This window comes from Plectropomus leopardus, chromosome 15, assembly GCF_026936395.1.
Source record: "Plectropomus leopardus strain MGB_pleo_1.0 chromosome 15, ASM2693639v1, whole genome shotgun sequence".
In the NCBI taxonomy this organism is placed as follows: domain Eukaryota; kingdom Metazoa; phylum Chordata; class Actinopteri; order Perciformes; family Serranidae; genus Plectropomus; species Plectropomus leopardus.
Genome location: NC_142190.1, coordinates 1,278,014 through 1,305,256, shown reverse-complemented (window position 1 = coordinate 1,305,256; position 27,243 = coordinate 1,278,014). Strand labels below are relative to the sequence as shown.

The 27,243-nt window shown below is 37.7% G+C and overlaps 2 protein-coding genes across 8 annotated transcripts in view; one reads left to right on the top strand and one right to left on the bottom strand.

Annotated features, from left to right (window-relative positions):
• The window catches only part of LOC121963605 (alpha-1A adrenergic receptor-like), an 18,249-nt gene extending 12,177 nt beyond the window's left edge, over positions 1-6,072 (bottom strand). For both annotated transcript variants that reach the window (XM_088088993.1, XM_088088994.1), the window contains exons 1-2: positions 5,935-6,072; positions 4,861-4,967 (exon numbers count right to left, since the gene is read on the bottom strand). The gene's annotated coding sequence lies outside the window, so the exon portion shown is untranslated. The remainder of the gene's footprint in view (positions 1-4,860; positions 4,968-5,934) is intronic.
• On the top strand, positions 5,785-27,243 carry LOC121940697 (hepatitis A virus cellular receptor 1-like). 6 transcript variants are annotated; one of them, XM_088088997.1, is made up of 10 exons: positions 6,224-6,244; positions 20,381-20,499; positions 21,537-21,667; positions 22,181-22,322; positions 23,373-23,568; positions 23,841-23,986; positions 24,173-24,226; positions 24,615-24,700; positions 24,906-25,011; positions 25,270-27,040. In XM_088088997.1, exons 4-10 carry the CDS (start codon positions 22,268-22,270, stop codon positions 25,353-25,355), a joined length of 729 nt encoding a protein of 242 aa, XP_087945123.1. In that variant the 5' UTR covers positions 6,224-6,244; positions 20,381-20,499; positions 21,537-21,667; positions 22,181-22,267; the 3' UTR covers positions 25,356-27,040. The 6 variants fall into 6 exon arrangements, with proteins under 6 accessions (XP_087945127.1, XP_087945122.1, XP_087945125.1 ...); XM_088088996.1 differs by lacking the exon at positions 20,381-20,499 and having other exon boundaries at positions 5,786-6,244; XM_088088998.1 differs by lacking the exons at positions 6,224-6,244; positions 20,381-20,499 and adding an exon at positions 21,281-21,300.

Genomic DNA, 27,243 nt, shown 5'->3' with positions numbered 1-27,243 from the left:
TAAAAAGCATCCTTCTGCTGCTGGCTGCAGGAGAAAAGTGTGTGTCTGTGTGTGTGTGTGTGTTGGATCTATTTTCAGTCAGAAATGTGCATCACGCCGTCGGCAGCGGAGCAACAATAACCTCCTGTCGATGTGCCGCTGTGTGGGCAGAGCGGCGTCCAATCAGAGCGCAGATCCTGAGGTGGGCGGAGAGAGTTCCTGTGATTTCTGTCATTGCTTCATCGCAGACTTTCTGAGTTTAGATTTAAAGATTAAAAATAAATAAAACTGCAGGTCACTTGTCTTCCTGCTGCTCTAAAGACGTGTCGGACAGCCAGTCGCGGTACTGACACTGAAGAACACGCAGACCCACGGGCTTGGAAAGCATGCTGTCTTTAAAAATCACAAGGAAGGAGCCAATTCTTTTTTTTCATTATATATTGCCAAAAATGTTAGAGATAAAAATCAACAAAATATATTAAAGAAAAAATATGCCAAAAACAAAATCACTAATACTATTTAAATCCCTAAAGAAAATTAAAAATCACAACAAATCTTTAAAAAAAATTGCTGTAATTTTTTCTTTAAATTTATTTTAAAAAAAAGGAATCATCAAAATGTTTACTTTTTCAAATTTACAAAATATCTTTAAAGTTTTTCAAATTTAAAAAAAAAATATTTTTTCTGTAAAAAAAAAAACAAGCTAAAACAATTACAGAAAAAAAATCACTTTTCTTTAAAAATCGACAAAAATATGAAGAAAAAGAAGTTTTTATAAAAAAGAAAACTAAAAATGGGCCTAATTATTTTTTTCTTTAAAAATCACCACAAATTTTAGTGAATAATTAAAAAAAAAAGAAAACATGCCTTTGCACATGTGTAAAGCACATTTTCTTTTTAAAATCATCAGTAAAATAACACACAAAATACAGCCCTTTAAAGTTGTACCCCCCAAGCATAAATAAAAACCTAAGTTCCTCCCAGCGCTTAAAAATGACTTGACATGCCTCCCTCTTTTTTCACCACCCCTCCCATTTCATAAATAACAAACAGTCCCTAAATTATATTTAAATACCCAGTTCAGAAGCCTTTAAACTTTGCCTCTAAGTCCTGGAAAAATCCTGGAGATTTCTCGTTAAGAAAGGACCCTCCTGCAGAGTAACGTTGGGGCGATGCAGAGCCGTACGCAGACAGTATCTGAGTATCAGATGTGTGTTTGTGTTGCTGTGATTGGTCGATGGAGCGTCCTGACATGCTGTCGGTTTGTTTATCCCTCAGAGAGTTTCATTTTTCAGGCCCGTCATCCGTGAGCTGCAGGAGTTCAGACGAGCTGCTCGCTCTGATAAAAACCCTCAGTCTGTGTGCGTGCGTGCGTGCGTGCGTGCGTGCGTGCGTGCGTGCGTGCGTGCGTGCGTGCGTGCGTGCGTGCGTGCTCAGTTTCAGCTGCAGGCCTCGTCTGAAAATGAGCTTTGTCAGCAAACAGAGGATTAATAAAGGTTTGGACGCTGCAGGTTGATTTGCTCTGTGAAGCTTCATAAAAACACACACTGAACAAACACACTGACACACACTGAACACACACGTCAACACGTCACAAAGAGCGATCACACTCGCAGAAAAAAATGCAAAAACAAAAACATTGTGTGCAATTTTGGATTTCACTGTGAATTACAGCAGCAGTCACAGTGACTGAAAGTGTTATTTCCTCGATTCTCAGCTCGACAAGAACTGTTCTGCAAATCGCACAAAATAAGTAAATTAAAAAACTATTTTTAAAGAAGTTAGAGAAAAATGTCCGAAGAAAACTGACACAGAGGCTGTCAGAGGAGCAGCTCTCATCTCTTAACGAGCTGCGGCTCATTTCTGTCCAATCAGTGAGGCCTCCTAACAGGTGTTTTCAATTAAAGCTGCTGAGCTTTCAAACTGTCGTCCACACAGAATTAAATCAGACGCGTCATGTTCCTCCTCCTTTTACTGCCCCTAATACAAATGTTAACCACATTTCTTCATGTTTACGTTGAGCCCCCGAATCTGATTAGACTACGTTTAAAAGTCCAAACAGTTTAACCCTGTTTGTCTCATTTTAGTCTCTTTTCACTCTTCATGTTTTGATAATTGTGTCTGTAAATCAGTGAATTTGCAGCTCAGCTGCTGCAATAAGTCTTAAATACACTGTGGAAACTAAATAGTTACATTCAGACTGTTCAGGTCAAAAAATGCTCCACTCAATGAAAGTAGAAAATTATATTAATGTACAGTATTTTTTAAATTCAAGTGTGTGTGAAGTTAAAGCACTAAGGGCGTCCAGAGGAACATTTTTACTTGATTGACACTTTAATTTAAAATGTTTTCTAATTATTATTAAGTCGATTTTGATTTAATTTTTAAACTAACAGAAAAAAAACAAAAAACTCTAATTATAATTATTAGATTTATCATTGAAATTATTTTACATAATTTGTGTGATTATTTAAGTCCATTGTCAGGTAATTTCCTTTTTCTTTTTTTAAACTTTCTATGTGTTTTTGTGCTAACGTTCACGTAATTTTGTTGTACTTTTGCACATTTGTGGGTCATTTTGGCTCATTGCTTCCCTCCAAGGTTGTTGAAAGAAATCAACCCTATTTTGCTCAGGTTTTAAAGGGTTAACGTGTCCAGGATCCTGTTCAGTCTGAGAACTGATGTTGTTCTCTCACAGAGTGAAATATGGACGCTGTCAGCAGCTCGTAAAGCAGGAATGTGTGTGTGTGTGTGTGTGTGTGTGTGTGTGTGTGTGTGTGTGTGTGTGTTGTATAACCTCTGCTGTAATCACATTATATCGTTACATCTTTAGGTTGTCGGCGTTCCTGAAAAACTGCTGTGAACTTTTAACAAAAACAAAATAATGATTTTATTTAATGCATTTTTTCAACATTGTGAAGCTACTGTATGATGCGTCTCTGCAGACAGTTTAACTGAATTATCACACTTTGTTTTCATGGAAAAATAAACAAACCGAGGCGCCGGTTATGGTTGTCGAGCTGTGATTGGACAGTCGCTTCTAGGGGGCGGGGCTTATGTATGGTAACTTTAGCTGGTTTTAATCCACAAGACAAAATCGTGTTGTTTTTTTCTGCATGAAAGACTCAAAATTCTTCGACTGTAGAGAAAAAAGATAATGAAGCAATTTTGTAGATGAATAAATTAAATAAATATTTAAATGAGTTTCTTTAGACTCTGATTTTTTGTCTAAATGATAAACAATAAATTAAAATAAGAATTTTAGATTAAGACTTTATTTTCCTCCGTCCTATTCTGATTTTATAATAAATCAAAATGTGGAGCACATGATTTGTACTTCCTCTGCTGGCCAACATGTTTTTTATTATTTAATTTGTATTATTTAATGTTGTTAGCCTTCACAAGTGTTTGTTGTGTTGTCTTTTTGTTTAGTTTAGTTTTTTTTGTCTAAATTTAACTTTTACTAATTTAAATTTGGCTTAAATTCTTTCTCAGAATGATAAAGTGTTATATGGAAGTTTGTTTCTGCCAGGCAAAGGAAGAACACGGAAGAAAAATTTAAAAATATGTGACAATATATCAGAATTATGAAATATAGAATTAAAAAATAAACAGTATTTACTCAGTATAATTGCTTTTATAATTTTGAGCAAAAAAATTAAATTGAAATCATTAGTATTAATTTAATTACTTTATTTGTATTTTTTTGCCTCTATATATACTAATATAGTTTTTCTATTTTCATTTTTCTTGTTTTATTTTTCATACCTCTTTTTTTTTTCTTTTACTTCTTGTACTTTTTTTTTCGTCTACGTGCTGTTGACAAAACCAAATTTCCCATCTGTGGAGCAATACAATTAAAAATATGATTTTTTTCCTGCATTTTAAAAGTGTTCTGTTTTCAATGTTAAGCACTTTGTAGTGTTGTTTTTTTTTTTTTTTGAAAAGTGCATCATAAATAAAGTGTATTCTTGTTATTATCATTATTATATTTTAGTTTTTTTTGGCAGAAATGAGCTTCCATACTTGTGACTACAAACATCCAATAAACACTTAAAGCAATTCACAGTGAGTATTTTACCTGCATTTCTTTGGTTTGTTTTGTTTTTGTTTATTTTTTTGCATCCATATGTCCATAAGTATGTACCATTTCTTTTATATTTATTTTTCATTTTTTTCTTTTACAACCTTTATATATCTATTCTTTTACTTATTATTAGTATTATTATTACTTTTTTTAAATCACTAAAATGAAAATGTATTCATATGTTATATCTGTCATATATTTTTAGATGTGTCTTTTTATATTGTAAAGCACTTTGTAAAAATGTTGTGAAAGATTCTAGTTATAAAACAATAAAGTTTATTATTACTGTTATTATATTTTAATGTTCCTGGCAGAAATTAGCTCCCGTACTTGTGACTACAAACATCCAGGAAACTTTTTTTTTAATTAACCTCCATTTAATTGCTTTTCTTAAACTGTTGTTATTTTCAAAAATACAAATTAAACATCACATCTCCTCTCATTTCTTCAGAGTTTTTTTTAATTGTTTTGCTGATCGCGTATCAAAAAAAAAAACATCAGACCGCCGTGTGTTTATTGTGCCACAGTGGACAATAATAAAACGCTGGCAGCCTCCCACAATGCACCGAGGCAGGGAGCTGTGATTGTGATGTTTGTTCGCAGTTTGAGTCAGAGGCTAAAATAAGTTTCCTCTTTGTTGCTGAGCTGCAGGAATAATGTGTGCTGACAGACGGTCCCTGCACGACGTTAACTCTCAATAAATACTTCAACTCCACAGATCAGAGCCTCAACACACAAAGAAACACACAAAGAAACACAGAAATAAACACAATAAAACACGCAACAAAACTCACCAGATACTCAGCAGCAGCAGCTCGGTGAAATCAGAAAGTTGAGTTTCAAATATTGGACCCGTTTTAGGACAGTTTTCCTCCCACGATTCCCATCTGAGAGTTTATGTCTGTGTCAGAAAGAAATGTAAGAAATTTGGAAGCAGAAAAAGAAGTCAGACTCACACTTACTCTGATTAAACTGTTGATAATTTAGCAGAAGTTTGGTTTGTTTAGTGGCTTTTTTCTTTAACGTGTACTAAAATAAATATTGTTATACATGTTATTGAAGGATCATTATGACCTGTTGTCACTATAAAGTGTTACTGAAATATGAGAAAATATACAAAAAAGATGTATAGTTTATACACAAAAAATCTAAGAGACTGTGAACAAAATAATAAAGTAATTTGACATTAATTTAATTAATTTATCATTTGAACAGACATTTTCATGGACAAAATATATTTATTATTATTTATATATTTATATAAGTTTTCTTCCTTTAACTTCTGATGATTCTTTTTTTAAAAAACTTTTTGGTGATTGTTTTTTTCTCCCTTTTTTTTTATTTGGCAATTTTGTTATAGTTTAAAACTTTTGGTGAATTTTTCAAGACATTTTTTCATACAAAATTTTTGGTGGATAAAAAATGTCACTTACGCACTCCTGCACATAATTTCTTTGTTGTAAAGCATGTTGGGCTGCATTTTTTAAATGAAAGGTGCTTTACAAATAAAGTTTAGTATTATTATTATTATTATTATTTCTTTTTTTTAAATGGCCTTTTTCTTTAGAAAGTTTTGGTGATTTTTTTTATTTATAAAATTGTCGATTTTTATTTTTTAACTTTTGATGATTTATTATAGAATTTTTTTTAAATCTTTTTTTTTAAATGGTGATTTAAAAGATCATGAAAATCGTGAAAATGACACCATTTATCACCGCAAAAACGTAATCTGAAAATGATGTGAGGCCTTATCACAGCTGTCTCACAGATATGGATGTCGGTCTCAGAGCCAGAGGAAACTTATTTTCTTAAAGCAGCATTTTGTATCTTTTCCGCCTTAAAACAGCAGAAGTTGAAAGTATACTCACTCAGCAGAAAACGTCGTCTTTTCCACAGATGGTCACCTGCTCATGAATGTAACCGGAGAAAAAAGCGTGTTTTACGGTAAAACGGCGCACACCTGTCTGCGGCTGAAAGAAGCTAGTTAGCTCGTGTTTGTATCGGTACTGTTTGATAAAAACGGCTGCGGCGAAGAGACAGAAGAGGACGGAGACAGAGGAGAGGAGAAAAAGACGGACCGACGGAGACAGAAGCAGGAGGACAGTGAATATCAGACAGTTTTACGGGAAACAAAAGGCTGCGAGTCCGACGCCGAGCCGGTTTGTTGCTGTTGGACAGGTGAGTAAAACGCTTGATTGCAGGCTCTTTTTATTTTCTTAATTATGGCATTTAATTATTATTAGCTCTGTTGTCCCGTTGTTGTTTTTATTGTCATTCTGCCTGTCTGGACAGAGGTTTAGCATGTAGCATGTTACAGCCCGATGTTAGCAGAGCATTACTGTCCCCTAACACGTTAGCTAACATTAACGTTAGCTATCTTTAGGCTAACATTAAGCTAACGAAGCTAACTAACGCGTCACGCGGAGACAGTGACGCGTCAGAGTCCAGAGGACAAACTAGTGTCTGTGCAGTCCAATGAGACAGCTGCTATCTGTTTTTGGTGTCTCAATATAAATAACTAACTTACTAAACGGATGATGTTAATAAATGGTAAATAAGGTTAGTTAATTTTAATTTCCACCTTTTAATGTTAATGTCAACTGTTCAGTAACCTAACATTAGCTAACTTTATTTTCTAGTTTCTATTGTTAGGTCAATTGTTTCATTGGCTAACGTAACTAACTAACATTAGCTTACTTTATTTTTGACCTGCTTACTAACTAACTAACTGTGAGTATAAATGTATCCGAGGTTCGTAGAAATGGCAGCATTTATTCTGCTGATTGGGCTACATACGTACATTATATTTTGTTTATTTTTTGTAGCTGTTGCATAATAAGATTCACTATTATGAAGTTGATATGGAGGACAAGACGTGATAAATCTTTACGCTGTGTGATTTGGTAATAGAGAATTGTGATGACACATCAGGGTTGAATGAACCATCAATGAATCATCAATCAAACTCGTATTATGAGTGATCCTTAAAAAAAAACAAAGAAAAGTGTGGGGTTTGATTGATCGATTTCCCGCTGTGGACACGATCGTCGTTACTGTGACGTCATCCTCCAGACCTCCTGTTATAACTTACGTTATACAGCAAGCCAATGAAAGCGTACAAGTGTCCGGTGGACTGCAACTATTCTGTGTGCGGTTGCGTCGATGACTGAAACAACTGCTGTCTTGTTTTTGGCTGGGTGAGTATTTGTTTTCGAGTGAACAAAAACTGTCTTTTACATTATAACTTTGTATATAGATGTACTGCTGCCAGGCTGCTAGCTACTGTTAGCTAACTTTTTTTTACCTAGTAACGTTAGCCTAATTGCTCCATTAGCTTAATTTACGAGCTATCATTAGCTACTTCAGTACATGTCAATACATGATTTGAGTCCCCACGCAATGTGAGGCGCGCATGCACACAACGGTCTGCCATCTTTGACAGACAGCTACAGCTGCACCACTTGGACAAACTACATAGTACCGCTGCTGTGCACAAGCATGATAATCAATGTAAATTACATGCGGATAGCTAATTAGCTATGCTAATTACCTTTCAAATGACAGTGCATGCCTCAGGGTAGTCCTCCGTCTCTCTGCCTTTCCCCAGCTGGAGTCAGATGGTCTTTTTTTTTTTTTTTATAAACATGTATTTATTGAGTTTTGGAAATTTTTTGTTGACAATTTACAAGACACTGAAATGGATCATACAACAAGAACAGTAAATGAACGAAAAAACTCACCCACCCACCCTAAGGGAAAAAAAAAAAAAAAGATGACATCGATGTATATATATGGACACCAGGCAATTTGTGATTTACTTGGTTTACATAAATGGACATTGCGTCCGTCACTTTCATTAACTTCCCAGAGCTCACAATTTTCCAAAAACGAGAGAAAGGGGCTCCAAATGTCCTGAAATTTAGTCTGTTTTTTCTTCACCGAATAGGTCAGTTTTTCAAGGACAAGAGCTCCAGAGAGTTCCTTCAGCCAGCGATTGAATGATGGGGCTTTCACGTCCTTCCAGCAAAGAGAGATAAGACGTCTTGCTTGCAATAGACATAAATCAGTTATTTTCCTCTCTTTGCTCCTCGAAGCACAGTCCTTTGGGTACAAATTAAGGATACAAAGTTCAGGGCAGTGGGGAACTGGACTAAAGGTAATTTGGGATATACAATCTAAAACGTCATTCTTGAACCTTTGAATCTTGGGACATTTCCATAAACAATGCAATAAAGTGCCTGTTTCAGCACTACATTTGACACAGAGATCAGGAATATTAGGATTCATTTTGTTCAGTATGACTGGAGTTACATAAGTCCTCATGAGCCAGTTATACTGAATCAAGATGGTCTTTTTTCTGAGTAAGCTTTCAGTCGGTAAAAATGAAACTGACTCATTTTTATTTACCACGTCCACGGTTGAAAGTCGAATTGTGACAGATGGCAGACGTTTTCAAGCGAACACACCTTGTATTTTGTGTGTACCATGTAGTTTGTTTACATTGATTATAATGCTTGTGCACAGCGTCGGTACTATGTAGTTTGTCCAAGTGGTGTAGCCGTAGCTGGCTGTCAAAGATGGCAGATCATTGTGCGCAGAAAATGTTAGCCACCTTCATTTCCTGCCGGCTATTGCTAGGTTAACCATTGTCTTGCTAATTTTATCAGCTAACATCACTAGCATTTTCTACCTGCTAACATTATGTCTATCATTCTGTCAGCTTATGGTACTAGCTAACTTTACCTAACTGTATCTTTCACGCTTTAACATTAGGTCAACTGATGCTAGCTGATGTTACCTATCTTTATTTTCTACCTGCTAACATAAAGTGTATTGTTTCGTGAGCTTAAATATCTAGCTAACGTGTTTTCTACCTACTATATCATTAGCTAACATTACTTATTTTTTACCGACAAAGTACTAGTTGTTATTACTAGTTAACTTTAGCTAACTTTAACTTCTACCTGCAAACGGTAGATCAGTAGTTCTGTTAGCTAATGTTACTAACGTACAGGAATGTTTTTGTATTTTTGGAAATGTTTTAGTGGTTTTATGAAATATAATATTTTGGGAAATGCTATTTTGTTTTCTAAAATGTTGTAGTGTTTTGACCCTCAAGGCCACCGTACATGAGAGCTGTATCAATCTGAACATCTGACGCTCTGAAGATTAACCTAAATGAGGACCTTTTCTTCTACCTTGTTATTTTATCTTGTTTTTCATTGTGTGTAAATCCTCCAGGTGTGTGTGCAGGAGCAGAGGTGGATGTTGTGATTTCCTGCTGTGACCTTTGACCTCCTGCACGGAGCTGCGGCTCAGTTTCCATAGAAGGAGCAGCGGGCGGAGATCGGCCCCGCTAAGGATCAGTTTGGTTTTAACGGAGACAGAATGATTTATCTCCACGTCTGAGGAAACTCGCGTTATTGAGTTTGTTGTTGAGCTGCTCTAAAAACAGCCGAGTGAGAAGTCGTGGAACGAACATTAAAATGTCAGCGGACTTCTTCTCCTCAACGCCGCGACCCTGAGTTATTAACTGCCAGGCTAAAAATGGCAGCACGGCCCTTTATGCATTCCTGAGACTTTCAGTGATTCTGCATTTTCTGACGTGAACGAACAAACTGTCTTTGCTGTTACTTTAATGTATCTGAAGGATTCCTGAAATATTTCAGTTATTTATGCGTTTCATGAAGGAAGTTTTCAGTCCCCGTCTGTCAGATCTGCACGCTAAAAACACATCAACTTTACTCTCAAATGCAGCAGGTTGGGTTATCAGGAGTTTGGGAGGATTATGAAAAAAATCTGTACGATATTCAGGCAACACTTTTGTTTTTTGCACTCAGTTTTTTCACATATTCACAAATTAAAGATCTTGAGGTTCATTTCAGGGTTTGTGCGGTCATGAAAAACCTGGAAATGTCATGGAATTTGCACTTTTACTGCCTGGAGTTTTGGAAATATAATTACAGCCAGAAAGTTTTGAAAAAGTCATAGAATTTGGTTTGACAAACCTGTATAATAACATGTTATGTAAATCCGACGGTAATTTCTGTTTATTACAGTTTCTGGTTGTGGTAAATGGTGTCATTTTTGGAAGCTATGAAAGGCATGCTGTCTTAAAAGATCAGCTAATAAAGAAAAAAAATGAATGAATCTTTTTAAATCTTTTTTAAACTTGCAAAAATATTTATAGAAAAAAATTGGCACCATTTTTTAAAAAAAAGAAAACATTCCTTTGGAAGGCAAAGGCCAAAAAAATAAAACATTTTAAAGTCATATTTTCTATCCAAATTGCCAAAAAAATAAAGAAAAAAATTTAAAAAAAAGGTTCCCTCCAAAGGACCCATTACAGTGTTTACAAAACCTAGTCTTAACCTTTGTGCAAGAATATGCAACCTCAGGATTAATCTGATAAGTAACCTCAAAAAAGTTGTCTGTCCCTCCCCTAAAGCCAAAATAAAAAGCATCACTTCCTCCCCAGGGCTTAAAAACTTATTTGACATGCCTCCCCCTTTTTGCACCACCCCCTCCCCTCTCACAAATAACAAACAGTCCCTAAATTATATGTAAATATTCAGTTCTAACCGTGTTTGCATTTCATTACTTTTTTAAGTACTATACATATTTTAGAAAGCAGTTTTATTGCGAGAACCGATCAGGAGTAACAATGGTTGTTTCAGAGAATGTACAATCTATAAAATTTACCTTAAGTCATTGAAAAGTCCTGGAAATTTCTTGGTAAAAATGTGCACGAACCCTCGTGTTGCACAGTCACACAAGTCTGCCACCGGTTGGAAATTTTAGAAAAATTCCTATTTCAACACTAAAAAGAAAGAAGCAAAATGACAAGCAGCTGTAGGTGCTCCAGTTTTCCACATTTAGACGTGATAAATGTCATATTAGGCCACATTAATAAGAGTCTGCATGGCTGCTGATTAATCGGTGTATTAGTGGAATATTAATTTTCATTAGACATGTAAAAAGATTTGCAGGATGTTTTTTAATAAGGACAAAAAACTGAATATTTTGTGCATGTAAACACAGTGTTGTGTAATTAATCATCACATTTTATTTGACCATCCTGAGGCACACCTGCGCAGTGACCATGATGTTTAATCAGCGTCTTGATTTGTCACACCTGTCAGTAAAAAAGGAGAAGTGCTCACTAACTCAGTGTGCATTAAAAAAAAAAGTCTTAGATTTTTAATTTAATCCTGTAAAGAAAATTAGGAGAAAAGACAAAAGTGTTGCTGTCACAATTTTTGTGCTATTTTTGATTTTTTTTTTTTTCATTTAATTTGTTTCATTTTTAAATTGTTTATTTAACTTGAGACGTTGGACTTTTCCCCCAACGGTCGAGGAACGCTTCACATTTTTCTGAAAAACTCCCAAATTAGGAGATTGGTGTTTTTCAGGGGGCAGAGTTCCACCTCTGCTGGTGTTTTTCATACATATTAAATTACTTGAACACCAACATTGAGTCTGTTTCAGCTTCAGCGTGCAGAAGCTGTGAGAGAGCTCTGAAATATTTGGTCAGATTTTCTCTCGGGTGCACTTCGTCCTCCTCCGCTCCGGCTGGAGATGAGTTATGGCGGCGAGCAGCAGCCGCTCGTACAGCTGGTGGGAGTTTCTCCACTGATGGATGGACGAGGACGAAGAGGAGGAAGAGGCAGCTCTGAGAGAGCACTGTCTGTCATTTTATTATTTAACCCTTTAAATTCCTGCTGAACATTCCCCAAATCATTAGTTTCAGTTCATTTCAGCCCGGGTTTATTGTTATGACACACATTTCCTCCCTCATGTAAATTATTTGTTTTCACTTCTTTGAATAATGAGACTCTCCTCTTTTCTGAGTTTTAAATGTTGTTCATCTAAAAGCCTTTTGAAGTGTCTCTGCTGTTTGGTGCTTTGTAGATAAATGTTTTGTTTTTAAAAGAAATGTTGAAACAGTTTGATGGTGGACGGTCACATTCAGATTTACAGAACCAGTCAAACTCTTGGATGAACGTCCTGTTGCTGTAGTGGAAATAATTTGTTCACTGTAGCAGAGTTTTTACATGAGATTTACATGAAGTACTGCAGAGAGGACAGGACGCTCGCAGAGATCCTCGAGAAGGAGAGGAAGAGATGGATGGATGGTTGGACAGAGACTTTTTGGAGATTTTTTAAATGTTGGGCAGATTGTGTCGTTACGTAACGATGATTCAGAGGAAAAACAGAAGAAAGCAGATAAAGTGACGGTGATGATGTTTGTAACTGTTTTCAGACACAGTTTCATCGATGTGTTTGTATATTTCTTAGTTATAAATTCATAAACCTAAAATTTCATAAAGTCACTAAAAAGTGATTAAAAATGTAATGAATAAGGTTTCTTTTATGTCAGACAGACAGGCCAAATCTGGCCCCCAACCATTTTCTAACTCACAGAAAAATAGCGATTGACTCTATGAATAGTTTTTGTCCTTTTAGTCTCCATAAGGTGTCAGAGACATAAAACAGCATCAGTATAGAACCAGAGGAGGATCCCCCACACCCCCACAGAGGTCCTAGATAAGACACTAATGTCACTGTCCTGGAAATGTCCTAAAATCATTGAAATGACCCAAAATCCTAGAAATGTTTAAGGACTCCAGTGTGGTTGGGGGCATTGTGGGTAGTATGATGTCACAGTGATGATGGGCACAGTGATGATGGTGATGATGATGTTGATAATTGTGATGCTGATGATGATGATTATGACAGTAATGATGGTGATGATGGTCATGATGATGATTATGACAGTGATGATGGTGATGATGGTCATGATGATGATTATGACAGTGATGATGGTCATGATGATGATTATGACGGTGATGATGGTCATGATGATGATTATGACGGTGATGATGGTGATGATTATGATGGTGATGATGGTCATGATGATGATTATGACGGTGATGATGGTGATGATGGTCACGATGATGATGATGGTGATGATTATGATGGTGATGATGGTCATGATGATGATTATGATGGTGATGGTGATGATGATGGTCATGATGATGATGGTGATAATGATGACGATGATGATGACAGTGATGATGGTGATGATAATGGTGATGGTGATGGTCATGATGATGATGGTGATAATGATGACGATGATGATGACAGTGGTGATGGTGATGATGATGGTTACGGTGATGATGATGGTTACGGTGATGGTGATGATGATGGTCATGATGATGACAGTGATGATGGTGATGATGATGGTTACGGTGATGGTGATGATGATGGTCATGATGATGATTATGACGGTGATGATGGTGATGATGGTCACGATGATGATGATGATTATGATGGTGATGATGGTCATGATGATGATTATGACGGTGATGGTGATGATGATGGTCATGATGATGATGGTGATAATGATGACGATGATGATGACAGTGATTATGGTGATGATGATGGTGATAATGGTGATGGTGATGGTCATGATGATGATGGTGATAATGATGACGATGATGATGACAGTGATGATGGTGATGATGATGGTTACGGTGATGATGATGGTTACGGTGATGGTGATGATGATGGTCATGATGATGACGATGATGATGACAGTGATGATGGTGATGATGATGGTCATGATGATGATGGTGATAATGATGACGATGATGATGACAGTGATGATGGTGATGATGATGGTGATAATGGTGATGGTGATGGTCATGATGATGACAGTGATGATGGTGATAATGGTGATGGTGATGGTCATGATGATGGGGTCCAGCTGGAGTCTGCCAGTAGATGATGAATCACGGTCTGAATCCTTCGTCTGTTTTCTCCTTAAAAAGATGTTGAGTGGGCAGACACACACACAAGCACACACGCACACACACACACAGTAACACACACACACACACACACACAGTAACACACACACACACACACACACACACACACAGTAACACACACACACACACACACACACTGTAACACACGCGCGCGCGCGCACACACACACACACACACACACACACACTGTTTATGGCTTCTTCAGACTATATTTAATCTCCGCTGAGACGTTTCAGAACTTTACAGCAGCCTCCATTTTTCATCTCTGAGTCTCTTCCTTCTCTCTGTTTTCTGTTTCACATTTTAAACTTTCAACTTCGTATATAAATCTTTATTAATAATTACATGTACTCATCTTCTCTGTATCTTGTGTTAAAATCAGACTCTGTGGTTCTAACTGAAGCATCGTTTCACATTGTTGCAGCCTGCAGTGAACATAATAAAATCAGCAGCAACTCCCAAAAAATGTCAATAAGACTAAAGTTAGAAAGGATCAATGTGCATAATCAAAAAAAGACACAGCAGCTGTGCAAGCAGCAGGGAGGATCTCTGATATCTCTACCTTTAAAAATAAAAACCTATAAACAATACTTTTAAAGAACAAGTAAGCATTATTGTGACAAAAAGTGAAACACAATTCCGAAGTGTGTTTCACTTTTTTCGTGTTTAAATACACAACAGTAAAACAGTAGTAAATGTAATTCAGGGGACATGCTGACATTTGTGACTAAAAGTGATTCCAACAGAATTCTGCATCTCAGCGCTCCTGTCCGCTCATATGAGGTAGAAAAAATCACGTCTATACATATTGATAATTAAAGTGAGCACGCAGATCAATAAGCTGTGAGGAGGATAATAATGTTTGGATTACAGGCTAAGATAAGATCTCTGACCTTCAGAATAAAAGCACCAGTGGATTAAGAGAGTTTAAACTTAAATATAATATATAATATTATAATAATATAATATATATACTGAAGCCATACAGAACATAATAAATGATGTCATTATTGTTAATACTCAGTAAATATTCAGGGTGTAATAGTCAGTAAATGTGTTACATCCTCCAGCAGGTCGGCAGACAAAAGCGGAGAGGAGGAGAAAGTTTGAATGAGGGTAGAAAGGGTTAAATCTCCCGTTACGTTTGAGATGTTTGAAACGTTTGGTTTTAACAGGTCCTGGATCAGCTGTACTTTGATGTAAAGTGGCTGGAAAACACAGTTGTAAAAAGTTACGAGCACTTTGAGATCATGTTGAGCTTTTAATATGAGAGAGATCCATCTGACTCTTTTCAACAAACCTCACGATTCACCCAAAACAACAAATACATAACGGAGAGGCAGAACAACGGAGAGAGAGAGAGAGAGAGACATCATACAGAATAAACAAAATAAATCTTACAAAAAAAATCTAAAATAATAGATACATCAAATATTATTACATTAAACAAATGTAAAGAACACTTTAAATTAACAAAAAAAGTACAATGTACAATTTTTTTAAATTCTAAAACAAACAATTATTATATATATTTATAAAGCCTCATCATATACAACATTCGTAAAACTAAGAGAAAACTATACATGCTTTACAGCAGTGGTCAAGATCAGCGCTCAGCGAGCGTGGACAACTGATAAACAACCAATCACAGCAGAGCGTCCCGCCGGACCGACCTTTGTTTAATCCTGTTTTATGTCCTGCTGCTGCTATAAAACCAGAGAAGAAGAAGAAGAAGAGGGACGGCACTAACAGTCATGAGCTCAGTGTGTTTATTATCAGGTGAACGTCGGACCACCCTCGCTCTTACTCATGATCGCACTGTGGCACAGCAGCTCTGTGGTTTTAATAAAAGAAATATTTATTTTATCTATTAATTAATTTTAATTTTAAAATTAATTATTAATATATATATATATATATATATATATATATACATGTATTTATATATTTTTAAAGAAAACATTTGGTTGTATTATTATTATTATCTTTGTTCTTTTGCAATTGAAAAGAAAATTGTTTTTTTGCTGTAAATATTTTTTGCTATTTATTTTCTTAAAATTTTTTTTGCGATTTTGAACGAAACACATTTGGGCTTTTCGTTTTTGCAATTAAAAAAAATAGTGATTTGGTTTAAAAAGCATGTTTTCTTTAAAAATCATGAGATGTGGTCGGTCTAAACAAAAGTAGTGGAAGCTTTTCCCTCTCTGCATGTGTAGCTGGTTGTAAAAGCCAAATTAGGATCCCTCAGACCCCCGACAGAGGTCCTAGCTAAGACCCTAATGTCCTAAAATCCTGGAAATGTCCTGAATCCTAGAAATGTCCTAAACCCTTGGCATCCTGTCATTTTTCAAAAGAGGCCCCCAAGCAAAGCAAGTTGCTCAACCCCGTTCCCTCAAGAAGCTTTGCTTTTTGTCAATCCTATAAACGTCCTAAAATCATAAAAACACCTATTTTTTTAAGTCCTAAAATCTGAGAAATAACCTTAATAGAAGCTTTCTAAAATCCTAGAACCGTCCTAAATCCTTGAAATGTCCTAAAATCCTTGAAACATACTAAGTCTTTGAAACATCCTAAAATCCCTGAAATGTTCTAAAATCCTAGAAATGTAAGAAACTAGAAACCTACAAAAAGTTGCTCCACTCGTTACTCAGGAGGTTTTGCCTTTTGACGGGTCGCCGCTGTAAACTAGGATTAGTTCTCAGTGGTTTGAATAAATTATATTCAACATAACACATATATTGTGCGACTTTTAGACACATCGAAAGGACATAGATTACTTGATAGAGTGTCGAATGTGTCAAAGTTTCCAATGATGAGAAAGAAATTTTGTTAATAATTTACATATTTAACATACATTTTTGATCGCGTGTACAGTGTAATATGGTATTAATGTTAACTGCTGTCCATGTAGAGTGACATATATTAAATATAAAATATATAATATGTAATGTATGAAATATGTTTAAAAAAAACGTATAGAAATCCAGTATTGTTCAGACAATAACAATATGTTGTTTTGGCTAAACAACACAGATATTTTTACTCTTTTTATGTTTTAAGGCCAAATAATTTAGCTATTAATTGACAAAATATTCTGCAAATTAATCAATAGTGATTTGTGTTGCCAAAAATATAAATTTATCAACACATATCAGTATCAGTATCGATACTCATATAACATCATCTTAACATATACTGTATATATGTGTGTGTATATATATATATATATGTATAAAGCATTAACATGTAACCCATCTTTACGACCTCAAATCACACGAACACAACAAAGTCAGAAGAACGACTTCCCAGCTCGGTTACACAGACGTGAATAACCTGTTTATGAGGCTTTTATATTTTCACACATAAACAGGTTATTTGAGTCCATGTAAATGAATTAAATATAGTAAAGCAAAAACGCATGATCACAAAAGACCTTAACTACCAAACTGAAAGAATGAATGAGGCTTTTTGTGTGTGAGTGTGTGTGTGTGTGTGTGTGTGTGTGTGTGAGTGTGTGTGAGTGTGAGTGTGAGTGTGATTGTCTGTGTGTGTGTGTGTGTGTGTGTGTGGGGGGGGTTAATGTAGCAGTGCTGGATTTTTTTTGGCCCCATGCACTGATGCACTGCGATTAAAAATCTGCTGTGTGTGCAGGAGGCTGGACTGCTGCAGTGTGTGTGTGTGTGTGTGTGTGTGTGTGTGTGTGTGTGTGTGTGTGTGTGTGTGTGTGTGTGTGTGTGTGTGTGTGTGTGTGTGTGCCAGCTTTGCTCTTCTTCTTCTGTCCTTCGTTCGTCTTCTGTCCGCTGTCTTAATGGACCATTGTACCGGCGGTTTAAATGATTTATTTGTCATTTCTGCGATCACACACAGGGCAGTGTGCAGTGAAATTGTTTTTAGGCAGCTCCAGAAAACAAAAACTGTCAAATATAGAAAAAAATAAAATAGGTCACAGTGACCTTTGACCTTCAACCACCAGATTCTCATCAGTTGATTGTTGAGTCCGAATGGATGTTTGTGCCAAATTTTAGGAAATATCCTCAAGGCGTTCTTGAGATAACACGATTACATGAATGAGACATTCGCAAGGTCACACTGACTAATCAAATCAAAAGCTTGGTGACCTTTGACCACTAAATTTAAATCAGTTTAACGCTGAGTCCAAGACGTTTGTGCTAAATGTGAAGAAATTCTCTCAAGGTGTTCCTTAACCCTTTAACACCTGAATGTCAAACTGAAAATAGGCACAAAAAGTGATAAAATAAAATAAAATATGAAACAAGAAAGAAGAAAGAGCTAAAAAAAATCATTTTTTCTGTCATAATTTTAAATCTAAAATAAAGAGACTTATAAATATGGTTTATTGTATTTTCTAATTACAGGTCATCAGGTCACCTTTTTCTGTTTTTTTTTTTGCAGATTACGGGACATTTCTTGCTAAGATGCTCTGAATGTTTTTTGTCTGTGTTTTTGAAAGAAATGAACTCAGTTTTCACAGTTTTTCGGACATTTAAATGCTAATGAAAGGTGTCAAAATGTAAATTAATCCAGGTGTGAAAGGGTTAATCAAACTGTTGAATGAATCAAACTTGATAAAAGGTCTGTTGTTGTTCTAATGTTGAGTTTTATCACCTGATTGTGCTGTGACGGCAGATAAATTGAAGACATTTGGGTCTTTTTTGGGGCCCAAACTGTTTTAACTGTAAATGTCGGGTTTGGTGTCTGAGTGACGGACGGCGGCTCGTCTGAATCAGACCGAAATGTCTCGATGGTTCTTCACAGACACTCGAGCGTTTCCATTTTCAGCTGAGAGAGGGAACAAAAGCTTCAGACAGACGACACCGAAACCTTTTCTCTTTAATCCTCAGCAGCTCTAAACGGCCTCTTGTCTCTTAAAAGGATTCAGTTATTTGATCCTCTCTGACTCGTGAACGCAGTCGGCGGCTCAAAAGTGCTCAAACATCCGACCGAGGTGAATACATGAATACTGAGCAGCGTTCATCATATTGGGAGCGTCAGAAACGAACCCAAACGCCTTAAATCCACGCTCCTCTCACACGTCTGTTTATATACTTTTACGCCTCACTATTTTAACGCCAAAATGTAAAATGATAGCCGTCACAGAGCCAGGATGTAAAGTAAAGCAGTGGTCTGTAGAGATCTCTGTGGGGGTCTGTAGTGGTCTCTGTGGGGGTCTGTAGTGGTCTATATAGATCTCTATGGGGGTCTGTAGTGGTCTGTAGAGATCTCTTTGGGGGTCTGTAGTGGTCTCTGTGGGGGTCTGTAGTGGTCTGTAGAGATCTCTTTGGGGGTCTGTAGTGGTCTCTGTGGGGGTCTGTAGTGGTCTATATAGATCTCTAAAGGAGGTCTGTAGTGGTCTGTAGAGATCTCTTTGGGAGTCTGCAGTGGTCTGTAGAGATCTCTTTGGGGGTCTGTAGTGGTCTCTGTGGGGGTCTGTAGTGGTCTGTAGAGATCTCTTTGGGGGTCAGTAGTGGTCTCTGTGGTGGTCTGTAGTGGTCTGGAGAGATCTCTGTGGGAGTCTGTGGGGCCCTGGGGCACCTGAAGGGTTAACCCACCTGGCTGATCAGATCCAGTTCCTGCAGTGATTATCAATCGTCTTCATGCACCTCACTTGAGTGCTGTTGCCATAGAAACAGCCGATATGAAAACTGTCTGTTCTTTCATCTCGACGCCTCCTCCTCCTCTCTCCTCTCTCCTCCTCCTCTCTCCCCTCCCTCCTCCTCCTCTCTCCTCCTCCTCTCTCCTCCTCCTCTCCTCCTCTCTCCTCCTCCTCTCTCCCCTCCTCTCCTCCCCTCCTCTCCTCCTCTCTCCTCCTCTCCCCTCTCCCCTCCCCTCCTCCCTCCTCCTCTCCTCCTCCTCTCTCCTCTCTCTCCTCCTCTCTCCTCTCTCCTCTCCTCTCCTCCTCTCTCCTCCTCTCCCCTCTCCCCTCCTCCCCTCCCCTCCCTCCTCTCTCCTCCTCCTCCCTCCTCTCTCCTCCTCTCCCTCTCCCCTCCCTCCTCCCCTCCCTCCTCTCCTCCCCTCCTCTCCTCCTCTCTCCTCTCTCCTCCTCCTGCTCGTTTTTTTAAACCTCCGTGTCAGATCCACTCCAGCTCGCGTTAGCACGGAGGCTATCAGCGGCCTGTTGAGGCTAATTACATTATGCTAATGAGGGCCGACTGTCTCGTTAATGCCGACTGTCTCGTTAATGCCGACTGTCTCGTTAATGCCGAGTGTCTCGTTAATGCCGAGTGTCTCCGTACAGACGAGCGTCTCCGTACAGACGAGCGTCCCGCCAACAGGCCTGAGGCGCTTCAGCGAGACGCTAATTAGCACGATGCTAATGCGAGACACTCACCGACACTCGAGCTGCTACAGAATAAAACGAGATTTACATCCAACAAATTAAAAACACCAAATTAATGAAAACTCTGTGTGTGTGTGTGTGTGTGTGTGTGTGTGTGTGTGTGTGTGTGTGTGTGGGCGTTAGTCATCGTCATCTCCATCCTGTCGGGGTCACACAGGTCGGAGGAAGCGAAGCTGTCGTCATAGCAACAGCCAATAAAATGACATCAGCGCGTACTAAACGTGTCAGTTTGAAACTTCAGGGTGAGTGAAGGTCCTCCTCCTCCTCCTCCTCCTCCTCCTCCTCCTCCTCCTCCTCCTCCTCTTCTTCCTCCTCCTCTTCCTCTTTGTCTCTGTCGGGTCGACACCCTCCTCTGATTTTTATTTCTGATTTTTATTTTCCAACATTTACTGACTCGAGGCGGAAAAACAGTGGACAGATTAGGGTTAATCCTAACCCTAAAAAAAACAGCCATCACCCTGCTCTGATAAATAAAGAACGGTCCCTTAGACCTTTTTTCCAGCGTTGCCGCTCTGATCTGATCTGAGAGCGCAGACTTTAATACGCTGGACGAATATCAGAATATGTTGAGTAAATATTTGGTGTATTTATGTTTCCTGACGCAGGAAGAATGAGATTAGACAGGAATGTGGCACAAAATTAAATCAGAGAAGAAGAGAGGCCAAGAAAAACTGACCTTTGACCCCCAACATGTTTTCACTGTAGGAAAGAGGAGACGAGACGAGGAGGGGAGGAGAGGAGGAGAGGAGAAAGGAGGAGAGGAGGGGAGGAGGAGAGGAGAAAGGAGGGGAGGAGGGGAGGAGGGGATGAGAGGAGAGGAGGAGAAGAGAGGAGGGGAGGAGAAGAGAGGAGGGGAGGAGAGGAGGGGATGAGAGGAGGGGAGAGAGGAGGAGAGGAGAAGAGAGGAGGGGAGGAGGGGAGGGGAGGAGAGATGAATATAGCAGAGGAGGAAAGGAGGGGAGGGGAGAGGAGAGGAGAGATGAAGAGGAGGAGGGGAGAGGAGGGGAGGAGTCTAATCAGTGTGACGGGACACACCTGCACAGGTAGGCGCAGATCTCCTCTCATTAAACACATTTATTTTTTTGTCTTTTGTCTGATTTTTCGTCATTTTTAATGCAGATTTTCATTCATCCATCACCAACTCTACAGATTCATGTCGTCTCTTTGTTTGTTTGTTTGTTTGTTTGTTTGTTTGTTTGTTTGGCTCCTTTGGTTATTTATTTAGTTAATTAATCTCTTTACTTGTTAGTGATGCATGTTTCTGCTACTTTTACAAAAGCTGGACTGTGACAAAAGACGGGGAGGACGTGCAGAGACACGAGGACACACTGACCTCCAGAGGACAGACACACAGCTGCAGAGAAGAACAGCTTTGAAACCTGAGAAAGTCTCTTCAAACATGGGACGAAGGCAATGAAAAAATTATAAGAAAATTTATTTATAAAAAATTATAATCATTTTCAAACCCAATTTGAAATATGTAATCAGAACAATTAACTATAAATGTTTTTTTAAATCATTTTTAATTTCTTCCATCAATATTTTCCCCCAATCTTTTTAAAATAATTTTCTAAATCTGCAAGCTTCTTGTAGTTTGCGTAATAATTATGACCGAGTTGCTCGTTGCCTTTTTTTCCATATATTTTTTAAAAATAAATTTCACCAGTTTGCTCATGTTTCAGAGCTTTAAATACTCGTTAAAGGTGCCTGAAAGCAGCAGTGAAAGTAGAAAATTATAATAATGTTCATTGTTTTTAAAGCTTGATTTTTGAAAAGCAGATTCGTGTGATAGTAAAGGGTTAAATGATTTTTTAAAGCATTTTAAACATTTTCCTGATGTGACACAAAGTTACTCCGCGTGTTTTTGAGTTTCTTGTGTTGGCCGTTATTTTAAAAATAGTTTTGTCTGTTTGGCAACTTCAGTCTGATGGAAACAGGAAGTAACATCGGTGACTCGTCTCTGTCTCCGTCTGTCTCCGTCCGTCTCCGTCCGTCTGTCTGCCGGACAACATGCCGCCGCTGCTGCTGCTCCTTCACACCTTCACCTGCGTCTGCGTCCTCCCAGGTGAGTCTGAAGCTCCTCCCCCTCACCTGGTCACATGATGTCCAGCAGAGACACACTGAGTGAGACGATTTTAATCTTTTGTTGTGAGACTTTCTGTCAGATTGGTGCCTCAGCTGTTGTTTTGTTCCTTTTTCTGAATAATTGTGGATCATTTTCCCACTTTTTTCATAAACAGTAAATTAATGAATAATTTAATAATTAAATAAATTAATGAATAGTTGAATTTTTACTCTCCAGGATTTTTCCAGGACCATCAATACTCTTTCTTATTTCTTTTTTATTATTAGCTTTTTAAAAAAATATATTATTTGATAAATCAAGACAGAAGAGGAAAACAATTTTAAATGGCTGGATTTTGTATTTATTAAACATTGATTTTTAACAAAAGCATGTTTTTTTTTCTTTACAAACAAAAATGGCCGTTTTTTTTTCTTTAAAAACTTGGAATTAGAGAAAATATGGATTTGAAAAAAATTTGGCAATCTTCTGAAATATTTTGACATTTCTTCTTTCTCTCTCTCTTTGGAAAAATCACCAAAAATGACGACAGCTGAGTGTGCGTGTGTGTGTGTGTATCAGCTAGAAACTGTGAAAACAGAAGTTATTGTTGTATTTTCACATTTCTGACGGTCCTTGAACACATCCTGTGTTATTATACAGGTCTGTGAAGCAAAATTCCAGGACTTTTTCCAAAACTTCAGGGTATATTTAGTTTTTCAAAACTTTTCCAGGCCAGGAAATTACTATGATGCAAATTCCATGATTTTTCCAGGTTTTTGTGACCACACGAAGCCTGGTTCCTAATAAACTGGACACATTTAAGGGTTTAAAGCCCGACAGTCTGAAACTCTGTTGTTTTTGTTGTTTTTTCCTTCAGGAATATTTTCCCAAATTCTCACCGTCTGTCAGACTGACCTTTGACCCACAGGTGCAGCTCAGTGTGGGAACGCTCAGTCTCTGCAACTGTGTGAAACGTCTCGCTCAGGTTTCCGTATTTAATGACATTTTTACTCAAAATGGTGAAACGGTCCGCTGTGTGTGGTTTGGCAGCCGGCGTGTCGGCGGTGACCACGGAGACGGTGGTGGGCGTGGCCGGCAGGAAGGTGACGCTGCCCTGTCGCTCCGAGGCGGCGAGGAAGGGAGGACTGGATGTGTGCTGGGGGAGAGGAGAGCCGTCACTGTTCACCTGCCACAACACCGTGATCCACACCGCCGGAGACCAGGTGTCATACAGGAAGTCATACAGGTACGACCTCACAGGTGCATGATGTCACACAGGTACGACCTCGCAGGTGCATGATGTCACACAGGTACGACCTCGCAGGTGCATGATGTCACACAGGTACGACCTCACAGGTGCATGATGTCACACAGGTACGACTCCTTTGTTGACTCAAAGTGAGCGTTTGTGCCAAAAAAAAAAAAATGACCTCAGAGTTTGTCCTCTTCATTTAGTTGAAATTAAAAAAAATAATAAATACATCTGAATACTGATGTGAGTGCTGATGTGTCCTGCAGGTACTCGTCGTCCTCCTCCTCGTCCCCATCTTCTCTGTCCATCTTTAACGTTCGTCCATCAGACTCCGGTTTCTATCACTGCAGAGTTCAGCTGCCCGGTCTGTTCAACGACCAAACGTCCACCGTCCACCTCATCATCATCAGCCGTACGTTGACGTCCTCCGTCCCTCCGACACAACACAGACCTCCGTCAGCATCAGCTTCAGCACTAACACTGTCTCTCTGTCTCTCTGTCTGTCTCTCTGTCTCTCTGTCTGTCTCTCTGTCTCTCTGTCTCTCTGTCTGTCTCTCTGTCTCTCTGTCTGTCTCTCTGTCCGTCTGTCCTCCTGCAGCTCGCTCTGTTATCTCCGACTCCTCAGACAGCGATAGCGCTCCACACACAGCAGGTGAGTCCACGACACACCTCACCAAACATTATGAATAAATAAGAATTAATATATAAATAAATACAGAAATAAATTAATTGATTTGAAAACAAATAAATACATATTTATATATTATTTATTTTTAATTTATTCCTTGATTTATTTATGGAATTGTTTTTATTTATTTCCTTATACATTTGTGCATTTATAAATATATTCTTGTATTTATTTATTCCTGCAGTTAATTCATTTATTTATAATCATATTCATTTATTTCTATATTTATTTATTTTACCTGTTTTTCTTTATACAGTTATCTTTTTACATGTTTATTTTTTATTGTTGTATTTATTTATTTTATTTGTTTTCAAAATAATTTTTCCTCCTGCATATCTCATCTGACTGACAGGTTACATCACAAGAGATGTGACGGTAATGACAGGAAGTGACATCACAGGGGACGACACCACGGGACCGATGGTGGCGCTGGTTCAGGTAACAAAGACAAACCTGAATTAAACACGTTATTGTTTTTATTACTTTTATCATTTCTAACTGATGTGTTGATGAGTGGTCGAACAACTTTTAACCTGTGTGTCAGATGTGACTGAGTCATGGTTACCACGGCAACAGATAGAACAGAGCAAACATGTCATGTTTGTTTGTTTGTTTGTTTGTTTGTTTTTTTGTTTGTTGACAGTCGTCTGCGCAGCAGCAGGTAAACAGTCTGCAGAGCTTCATCGGGAACACAGTGAGAGCCTCCTTCATCGTCTTCATCCCCGCACTGCTGCTGACCGCCGCCTACAGTCAGTGCACACACGCACATGCACACGCACACACACGCACGCACGCACACACACACACACACATTCACACACGCGAGCGCACACACACGCACACACACACTCACTCGCGCACACACACACGCACACATGCACACACACTCACTCGCGCACACACACACACACGCACACATGCACACACACGCACGCACACACACACGCACGCACACACACACACAGATAACTGCAGCTGAGGACTATTGTTTGTTTGTTTGTGTGCAGGAGTTTGGAGGTCTGATGCTGACAGGAGGCTGAACCAATCAGAGGAGGAGGAGGAGGAGGAGGAGGAGGCGGGCAGCTCCGTGTAGACGACAGGAAGTTCTCTCACTTCTTCACTCGAGTATCGAGCGCTGACGAGATGAGTCCTAAAACGTGGAAGTCTGTTCTCATTTTTTTTTTATTGGTTTTTGGGTCAGACGTCTTAAATAAGGCCTGTGGTTAACGCAGGCTGAAGATATTTACACGTTTTGTTCTGCAACGTAAAATCCGTACGTTTAAACCCAATTTCTGAACTTTTAAGGGTTTTATTCGTCCTAAAAAAGGCGCTTGCTAATAAGTGGCTCTCGACGGCTCTACAGAGTCGCGCTCCAATCTGTTTATAATATTTTTTTGTTCGTGTTTAGCGTGTTTTTACAGTGTTTGTAGTTGACAGCTTCATGACGTGTTCATGTGTGAAGATCATCACGCTGGGCCAAACCTGTGAGGATCATAAACTCGTGTTCGTCACTAACTTCCTGTTCGGCCTACAAAAACACGTCATCACTTCACTGCTCTGTTACAGCTCAGTTTGGGGATCATTATTGTTCTTTTAGTATTTCACTTTATATTTCTCCTTCAGCACATCTCGGAGGGAAATATTTAACTGTTACTGCACTACATTCATCTGATAGCTTCAGTTATTTATATAGATCATTTTTAACATAAATACACGTGATAATCACTGAAATAAACAACTTTTGTGATATAATTTCCCTTCTGTGACCCAAACGAGGTCCACACAGCAACTATTTAAATAAACCCCGAATTATTCAGGACAAGTCAAGATAAAATGTTTGATACTTTTTTTTCCTTTAAAAATGTTGTTGATCTGTCTTTTCTTTTATATTTTTGTATTTTTTAAAATGGTTTTAATTCTCTTTTTTCAGAAATGTTTTCTCTATTTCCTTTACAATTTTGGGAGATTTTTTTAAATGGCTTTTTTTTCTTTAAAACTGTTTTTTACACTCTAGTACTTTTTTATCTAAAAAAATGATGTTTTCGTTAAAAATGTTTGTTGATTTTTTCTTTCAAAAAATTTGGCAATCGTTCTTTTTATTTAGCTTTTTTCAATAGTATATTTTATTAGATATTTTTCTAGAAATATTTTTAGCATTTTTTGTCTTTGTCTTTTAAAGTTAAGAGTAATTATTTTACTTTTTGTTCTTTTGGGGGTTTTTTTACTTGCTAAAAATGTTAAGGTTTTTTTTGAAAATGTTTGGTGATTTTTATGGCACTTTTTTTCCTTTAAATATTGTTGGAGAGTTCTTTTTTTCTTGACTTTCAGCCCGCGTTAGTCTGTAGAGCTCGTCCTGTTGTAGCTCTTAATAAGAGTCTGTAACAGTAAATTATTGCACAGCAAACCGGAATGAAAATGATTGTGCATATTCTTGTATTTGTTTTTGCAAAAGCTGAAAACTAATGTGCAAAATTAAACTTTAATTTGCAGTCTGTCGAAACGTTTCCTTCTGTGAGCAGCAGAGGGCGACACTGACCGCACATTAAAACAGAGTAATAATCTGCATGTTGGAAGGACAAGAAATGATCAAAGGAATAAAATAGTAAATAATTTAAAGAATAAATACTTTGGTGAATAAATTAATTTATAAATAAGGAATTAAACAATAAATAAATACATGAAGAAATACATTAATAAATAAAAAACAATTTTAAAAAACAAATAAATAATTGTTGATACAAAGAAGCTGTGTAAATAAAGAAATATATGAAGAAATAAAACAAAAAAGTTTTGGATAAAAAAATAAATACAGGAATAAACAAAATAATAATAAAATAAATAAATATGGGATTAAAAAAATACACAAAGGCATAAAATATATATTTCTACACTTATTTATGCAGTAATAAGTAAAGGCATTGATAAAAGCTTAAATAATACATACACAAATACACAAATAAGTGCATAAACAAATAAAGGTT